The sequence below is a fragment of the Netta rufina genome (assembly GCF_964035555.1).
Source record: "Netta rufina genome assembly, chromosome: 10".
Lineage (NCBI taxonomy): Eukaryota > Metazoa > Chordata > Aves > Anseriformes > Anatidae > Netta > Netta rufina.
In genome coordinates, this window is record NC_140133.1 from 23,150,241 (window position 1) to 23,159,159 (window position 8,919).

Below are 8,919 nucleotides of genomic sequence, written 5' to 3' on the forward strand. Positions count from 1 at the left end.
AGAAAGACTCCACTGCAATAGTGTGATGAGACCGCACCAAACCTAGAATTTCAGTAGGAACCAATGCACCCAAGTCCTGATTCTCAATACTCCTGCCCAGGAACAAAGGCTTCAAATCCACAGACAGAAAGTGGATGAGAAACAGGAGGTAGAGGGAAAACGTCTGGGAAATGGCATCAAAGTATTATTCAGCTCTAATCAGAAGCTGTGTAATTTCACTCAGTTATATCAGAATAAAGGCAAAACTTGTTTTCTAGAAAGCTTCAGTCTGAACAGAGTAAGAGGTGGGTATATACCTTAGTATACTCCTTATCTTATTTCCATAATGAATTGCAGATTTTTAAAAACAAAGCCTTTATTTCCAGTCAGCGCTGTCTGGCTTCTATCCTCAGCATTTACTATTGTTTCTTCTGCTAGGTTAAAAACTCTTTTATTATTCAGTATTTCTCTGGAGAAGACATATACTTCCCTATAACCACATCTCTGTGCAATCCTGGTTTTGGTAAATTGATTAGATGAACTTGTTAAATCTTTGTAGTTGGACAATTTCTCCTTTCCTGAAGTCTTGTCTTTTAGATTTTTTTTTTCCTGATCTTTTCCAATTTTCCAGGAGCCCCTATAAGATATATAGTGCAGACCTATAAGAGGAATTCCAGAGTGGGTACTGATGATGCTATCTACACAGCTCAGTACTTTCTTAGACCTGGTTCTCACTATTCTTTATTAGCTTGTCAATATATCAGGTTGACTTGCTTGTAAATTATGACTTCTCAATTGTTCCCAAGGCTACGTTTTCCCTGTTTGTTGTCTCTAACTGATAGCTTTATAACATACATTAAGTGTAATTAGTTTGACTGGATCCAACTTAATGATCCTGATCTGTTTCTATAACTGCCCTGCCTACCATTGTTAATGACCCTGTCACCAATTTTTGCATCATAAAGTGAACTTTGTCATCTGATACTTTTCTATTTGCTTTCCAACCATAAAAATATTGAACAGTATCAACCTATTCATTATCCCTGCATTATATATACTACCATTTGATAATGATACAGAGATAACTGCTAAAGAGATTCTCTACTGCCCGTTAGCCAGTCTCCAGCCTAATTAACCAAGAGTGTATCCCTGTTATATAAATGCTTCTCTCTAAAATCAGTGTACAACTAAAATACACAGACATTAATGTATGTCTTTGCATCTATACAATCTCCTCAATTCCAATCTGTAACTTCTTCCAAAGATGAGAATCAGATTCCCCACTTCAAGCAAGTAAAGTCCCCCTACTGAGGAAATAAGAACACGCAACCCTAAGAGTAGTAGTAAATATAGGAATTCTTTTACATGTCACAGGATCACAGAATGTCACTTGCCCAAACACTATTATAGACACAAAAATGGTTTGGACCCAGAAGAAGTTCTACCGTGAAACAACTTGTATCCTTTTATCTTATCAACCAGACAACAACATGAAACAACAAAAAAACTTGCCTATACCAGCAGCCATCATATTCACACTCTTTCACATCAGAGAATAACTGTGCTGTCCAAGAGCTCATACTATGAACAAAAGCCACATGCACCAAGTGCTGTACAAATCGAGGAACTAATGGAAACAGTGCAGCTGCTCTGTATAGTCACACGCAGAAGTTTCCATACATCAGCTACCAAAACAACACCAAGTTTTTACAAAAGCAATACAGAGAAGAAATTCTCTACTTGTGTCTATTTCAGTTTGTCTAACAAAAGGTTTTATGCTTTCACCATGGTCCCTACTCCTTAGAGAAGAAATTGTTCTATGATTGGATGGTAGACAGAACTTCCCATCAAAATAACACATGGAGTTTCACGGTAAATGAAACAGACAGATCTTCCTCATGGATGAAGAGCTGGCTTTGGACATGGCAGGACATGGACACCAACCACTGCAGTAATTCTGGCAGAAATGTAAAGCGAGACAAGAAAAGTGACTCCTAAAACTCACTTATTTCATCTGCAGTATAAGAACCTATATGCTCCAAGCTGTAACTACAATTCTGCCAGCTGTCCGAATCAGACACCGAGGGTGTGTTTAAGCTGCTTATGCAGATAAGCCATTTTAATGTAATTCTGAATTGAGGTAAGTACCCAGCATAAGCTGTGTAACCTGCCTCAATACATTGGAGATAAAATAGATGAGGTAGCATGATTTACAACGAAAGTATAATCCCTTTGAGGGGGCTCAACTCATAAAACACTAGTGCTGCCACTGGTAGGACCCCAGGATATACTGTAAATAACTGAGATGTCATAATTTTTGTACTATTCGCTGCAAAAATATCTGGTTTATAGCACGTGAATTCATCACTTATTTCACACAGTCAGAGAAAAATAACAGGTTTAAAGTAACAGTAGTTACCTAAGAAATGAAAACAGTTGCAGGGGAGTCACTTGAAATGGAAAAGGTGTTTAGGCTTGAATTTTCTAATGGTACAGGACTGCAAGTCTTCTTTTCAAATGGGACCCAAGTCCAGATTTAGGCACCAGTTTCCACTTTGACTTTAACAGCAATGAGCTACTTACGTCTTTTGAGAGCTGAGACTTCAGGCACTTCAGGTCTTAGGTCCTATTCAAAGCCAGAAAGGGCTCCTAAATGCCTCAGTCATTTACGAAAATGGGATTTCAGCTTCTCCATAATTCTGGTATTTTTGCAAAGAATCTGTGTTCTGTTAACAATGTATATCCTTCAAGCGACTGATCAAAAGTCCTCTGCAAGCCCACACAGCATGAAGGTTTCACTAGTGTGGAGACAGACCCATAGACAGTAGTAACTATCCCAAGGGAATTTTGTCTCCTTACAAATCTTAATTGAAATATTATCATCTGGGCTGTCAGAGCGCGCCCCACCCTGTAGAAATAAAATGCTGTACTGTACAATTATTGGAATCCATCCTCGATGATTAGATCAATGCATTATGACTCTGGAATGTCTGATCAACAGTTTACAAGTTTGTCTTACTATCTAACTTCATTACAGCTATCTATAAATATAACAGCATAATATCCCACAGAGAAGCACTGCTAGGCAAATGGAAAAATATAAAGACAGTATAATGAGAAAAGGATTTCAACAAAAAAAAAAAAAAAAAAGTTTCAACACCAAATATCTTGATCCTTCACAAATTCTCCAGCATTTTCACTGACTCTAAACAGGCTGTACATACATGTCTTGGTATGGCCGTGGGAACTGTCTGTGGAAAAACCCTGTATGTATGATTACAAATAATCTTGGTTCTAAGTTACTAGCATATATTTCTTTTCAATATAACTTTAAATGTTTGTGATGTTTCCAATTTGTCTGTGATTTCACCACAGGAAGCTCACACTGCAGCAGACAGCTTATATTCACCTGCTGTTTCATATATTGCTTTCTGGGAGCCAAAGACAACAGTGATTAGATTTTCTAAAATTTTTTACAGGTACATATGGCAGCTTTTCCTCTACCAATTTCAGTAGCAGCTGAAAGAATGTCTGATCTACTTATGCCTATGAACAATTTGGATTCTAACATCTGTACCTTCATCCTTTGGGCAGCACCATTTCAGCACCCAGCAAACAAACACGTACCAAGAGCCTGGCAGGTCCTGTGCGTGAGGCTGGGAGATGGGGCTCTCTCTTGTCACTCACCACAGATTTCCTGTGACCCTGCTGGATTGCTTCATTTTTCTTTTCGTATCAGTTCTGCATCTCTGAGGATAATCCATATCTCCCTTCCTGTTTTCTATCCGTCCTTATTTTAACTTCTGTGGGATCAAAGCTGCCTTATGTGCCTGCACGTATGACTGCTTACTGGTGCTATGTGTTACTGTAATACAAAGACCACTGATGTGGGTCCCTGAGCTGCGCCAGTTAATAAACACCTCTCTCCTTCAGATTCAATAGGAAGTTCTGCTTTGCACTGATGGGAGAGACATTCCTTGCATTGTGTGAATGCACAAAACAAAGGCTGAGAAGGGATATGAACACTCTCTATAAATACAACCTGGAGGTAAACACCAGAGGAGGAAAAGAACTATTTTTAAGCAAAAGGACAATGTAATCCCAAGAATAAATGGCCATGAAACTGGTTTGGAAACTAGGAGGAGTGACAAGAGTAAGCAGTTCTCAGCTTCCTGAGAAGAGTAGCAGGAGAGCTGCCTAAAATGTTTTGTATAACCTGATGAATTGATAAAAGGAGTAATATGACTTTGTGATTTCTAACAATAGGTTACTGCTTTTGGTAATGAAGGTAGTCCCATTCAGCCCCATGCTCCTGAACAAAGAAAATTGCTAACAAAATTTCAGAGTTTAGAGCGGAATAATTTGACGTTCCTTACACTGCGCATCCACCAAGATCACACCAAATCAGAGCTGCTCATTTTTAAATAATGGAAAGATGAAGAAAGAGAGGTTGGAGCATCACAACTAAAACAACTTTTGGCTGGCTTGCTTAACCTTCAAATGAGTTTGTTTCCTGGGAGGGCCAGAGTCCAGTCCAAAAAGAACAAGGAAAGGGCACGGAAATGTCACCACTTTGGGGTAGGAAAGCGTCCTATTCCCCACTCCAAGGACAGCTATAAGCTCAGAGGAGTGGTATGACAACCCAATACAACAGCAGAGGGCTGGGTTGGACCTAAGTGATCCTTTCCAATACCGTCTTCCTGTGTTTGGGCAAACAGTGATTCACAGTTTCCCAACATATGACAATGGCAAGGCCAGCCATCTAGCCGTGAGATCTCTAGGCTTCAGGACATATCCATGCAAGTGAGGTGCCGGGTGACATTCACTCTCTGCAAGAAGGAATTGTGGAGGAAAATTTTAGGGCTGACACCAAGGGACTGTTTCTTTTCCTCTCTACCTCTGTGCAGCATTAGATTTTTCTAATTAACTCAGAAGCTGGTAGTAATTATTTCCCGTCTACAGTTTTTACATAGGCCTCATCCTTAAAATCAGAAAGTCGGTGGAGAATTTGAAGTTTGCCCCAAGTTTTCAGTCACTTATTTTAATGTCTAACTGTTGAACGTCTTCTCTTTAATAGCTCTTCCCTTCTCATCCAGTCTCCCTCACCTCCCCGGTTTCCGCCAGGGAAAATTTCTGGGAAATTAACAGAAGACAGAAGGAAAGGTTTGGGCTTGCAGAACTTCTTGCCCATTGCAAAAAACACTACCCCAAAACTCCAGACTTCCCAGAGGAAGTCACAACAAATTTCCCAGGGGCTTTGTGGAAGTGCGAGCATGTCCGAGGCAGAGCCACGTCCCGCAACAGACGCGGCCCTCCCGGTTTGCCGGCCTGGGTCTTCCCGGAGCCCTCGGCTCGCCACCGCCACGGCCGAGGGACCCCTACGAATCCCGCGGGAACCGGGCAGCACCCGAGGCAGGGGCCGGGCTGGACCGGCCCTGGGCGCCGGCTGCCGGGCCGAGGGGTGCCGGCGGCGGGGAGCGGCGCCCAGCCGCAGGAGGAAGGATGCCGGTACCGGAGGGAGGGCGACCGCCCGGCGGCTGTCAGCACCGGGGAAAAGATGCCCGGCTGCGGAGAGCCGTGCCTGCAGAGCCGCGCACTTACCGGCGTTGTTCATCTTCCACCGCAACTTCGCTTGCCGCCTGCTCACAGCATGGTCCCGGGGGCCGCCGCCTTCGCCCCTGGCGGACGCGCCGGCGCTGGAGCCCCTCTGGGGCCACGGGCACGGAGCCGGCGGGGCGGCCGGCAGCGGAGCCGGCTCGGGGCGGTCAGCTCCGCGCCTCCGCCCTGCCCCGCGCGCGGCCCGGCGGGGGCGGGGGCGGCGGGGCCCCGTACGGCCGGCGGCGCGCGGGGCGGGCCCGGGAGGGGCGGGGACCACCCCCCGGCCCCAGCGGTGGGGCGCGAGACGCCCGCGGGTGCCTGAGGGCGCGGCACTTTAACGGCGCGGCGGCTGCCCTCGCCCTGCCCGTCTTCCTCCTGCCCCCGCCTCGTGTTCCCCACCTCCCTTTCCGGCCCCTCGGCGCCTCTTTGCACCCCCCTTGCCCCTCCAACCCCCTCCTTCTCCTTCCCCCTCCCTTCCCTCCGTCTCCTCGCCCGCCTTCCCTCCCTCCTCGGTCTTTCCCCCCTCTCCAGCTGCTTCCTCCCGTTGGCCCTTCCTCCCCTTCGCCCCCATCCCTCTCTCCGTTCTCGGGACCGGACCGGGGCCGCGCCCCACGCAGCCGCCCCCAGCACCTGCCGCTGGAGCCGCCGCAGCGGTGCCTGGGAGCGGCGGAGCCAGGGACGGGCCTTGGCGCACGAGCCGTGTTTGCTCGGAGCGGCTGCAGGCAGCACCGGGCTGCCGTCTTTTTCCCCTCTCCTGTAAAACAGCTCTCGGCTCGCGGACGTTAACGCGGGCATCCTGTGTCTGGGCGCTTCTCCCTGCTTTCGGGCTAGCAGCGGCACTAGCACCCAGACAAGGTTGGCTCGCCCCCTTCCTCGCACTAGAGGCGTGATACAGCCCTGCTTCCTTTCCCAGCGAAGGTGGGATTGCTCGCACAATAAAGCAAAGCTTTGCAAAACCCCTACCCCGGCAGAGGAACCCCTGGAGGGTTGAGCTGCCCCAAGGGAAGGCGAGGGAAAGGCCGTTCCCTACGGGCAGGACGAATGCTTGGGGCCTCCCAAGAGCCCCGCACGCCAGCAGCTGGGGATTGAGATCAGCAGCATGCTGCGGTGCCTGGAGAGTACAGGCTGGTGTGTGCATGAAGCTGCTGGGTCATGCCTTGGCATCCTGCATCCCATATAAATCAGGACCGTTGGTGACATCACCCAGAGCAACTTGGTTTTAGGTGCTGTTAGCTCTGCTTCGGCAAGTACCTAAAAACTAACTAATCATCCTGCTGGCAGGTGCTCTATAGTATAGCCAAAGTTGTGGTGGGCTTGAGTCTCTCTCACTGAGGCTGGTATTTGGGGATGACTGGTTTTGATCTATAGGAGATCATGGTTGTATCGCTACACCTCAAAGCATTTGAAATTCTGTATGGTACTGGAGATGCATAAATGCCATGGAAAATGCTCCTTGCAGCAGGTAGAGTCCAGCACAGAGGAATCCTCTTCCTCAGGGAGAATCCATGGCTTAATTGACTAGAAGTGAAATTGAAACATCTATTTTCATTACTCAATTACTGAAATGATAATGAAATATGTTTTTTGAATAATTCCAACTATTTTTTAATAAGATGACTTTTAGCAAAGGATTTCTTTTGAACTATAATCCAGCTATCCATTTAATGTCTGATGAATTTTTAATCTCTTTCTAGGCTTGTAGGTCCCTATCCAGTAGGTTATTTAAGTATGTGCTTAAATCTATGCAAGTGGATAATCCATTTAAAGCAGGTCTACTCTATATACTTACATGCCCTAGTAGATTAGAGTTGTGTAGCATGTTGGAATCTTGTTTTTTATAATTTAAACATAAACTAGCACTCTACTTGCCATTTTAATGAAGGTCTAGAGACTCTTTCTATCAGACTACACTACTTAAGCATCCTAATTGTTATTTTTCTTCCTCTCTACATAGAGATTTTCTTCAAGATGAGGTCTGCTTCATCATAAGCTGTATTTCAGAATATTTTTGATCATCTTTCAATGGAGGGGGAGAGGTTGACCCCCAATTCACAGAGAACTTAACCTGCTACTTCCTCCTACGAACAATTTCAGAAACTGACATTACCTTATAAATCTTTACATTAATCTGCTATTAGTTGCCCAAGAAATCAGGCTTTCATGTTATTTTGATATTTCCTGGTGCATTCTATCAGGTAGTATGCCACCTGGGAAACTATGGGACAGGGAGAATCAGTCCAACAGCTCTCATTACTGTTGGTGATCTGGCAAAGCCCAAATGTGTAGATTCAAAGGAAATAATAGATAGGACAGTTAATTGCTTGTGTTTGTTTTTGTGTGTCTAGACTACCTGAAAAGCTTACTATATGGGAGAGTCTGTTATATGGGCATGGATTAATGCCGATCAGGTCTGCTTTAGCATTATTGTATGTAAGCACTTCAGTTACTCAAGGGAAAAATGGTGCTGTGTGTTACAAAAAGTGAGATCACTCACTAAAGCAAGATGGAATAGTAAATACAGGCCAATAACCAGATGCATTCCTTGCATAAAATGAAATGTAAAATGTGGCAGTTGTGATGAGCTGAATATTTTAATAGCCACCCAAAGTAAATACTGGTAAGTAAAGACCTATTGGATATTTATCTTTGGAATGGAATAGCACTGGGGGGCAGTTGCAGAGTGATGTCATTGCTGCCTGAAGACAAATTCCCATGGCTGCGGTATTTTGTACGCTTTGCAAAGGCTAGTGTTTTAATGTTTCCTCCGCTCTCTTGGTTTCTTTCTCCTCTCTGCTCAAAAGCCTGACTGACACCAGGAGGCTTAGAACCAGAATAGTAGGGTGTGCTGTACACCAAACCAAGAGCTTATCAGACATGTCACAGGCTTGGTCCTGAAGAATTTAAATCCTAAACAGAAGCAAGAGAAGGCAAATGAAGGCAAGAACAAAGGCAGGAAGAGAAGAATGGGAAAGTTATAGGTAGAAGTTGATGAATATTCTCTCCTGCATCTAGGCAGATTGCTGCTTGGTTTTGTAGCATATCTCTTTGCACTACATATTTTTGCAAAAAGAAAAAGGGGTAACAATTTCCAGTTATTTATGAATAGCATTGAAAACATGCTGTCCATTATCTGAGTAAGAGAGCTCATGACAGACTGCTGGAGATAATGTATTTTGAAGAATGGTTGATGTACACAGACCTCAAAATGCTTTAGGGGAGGATGGAAGGACTGTGGATAGAGAAGTCTCCCAGGAATGAGAGAGAGAGGAATAAGGCTGTGAAATTATCTAAATATGTCTTTGACTCTATCTTAAGCAAATGAACATTTGATTCTTTTTGATT

The 8,919-nt window shown here is 44.8% G+C and overlaps 1 protein-coding gene across 2 annotated transcripts in view; it reads right to left on the bottom strand.

Annotated features, from left to right (window-relative positions):
* The window catches only part of FGD5 (FYVE, RhoGEF and PH domain containing 5), a 102,465-nt gene extending 96,696 nt beyond the window's left edge, over positions 1–5,769 (bottom strand). For both annotated transcript variants that reach the window (XM_084292699.1, XM_084292698.1), the window contains exon 1: positions 5,581–5,769. In XM_084292699.1, coding sequence (XP_084148825.1) covers positions 5,581–5,593 — 13 coding nt within the window. In that variant the 5' untranslated portion in view covers positions 5,594–5,769. The remainder of the gene's footprint in view (positions 1–5,580) is intronic.
* Positions 5,770–8,919: the final 3,150 nt, after the last annotated feature.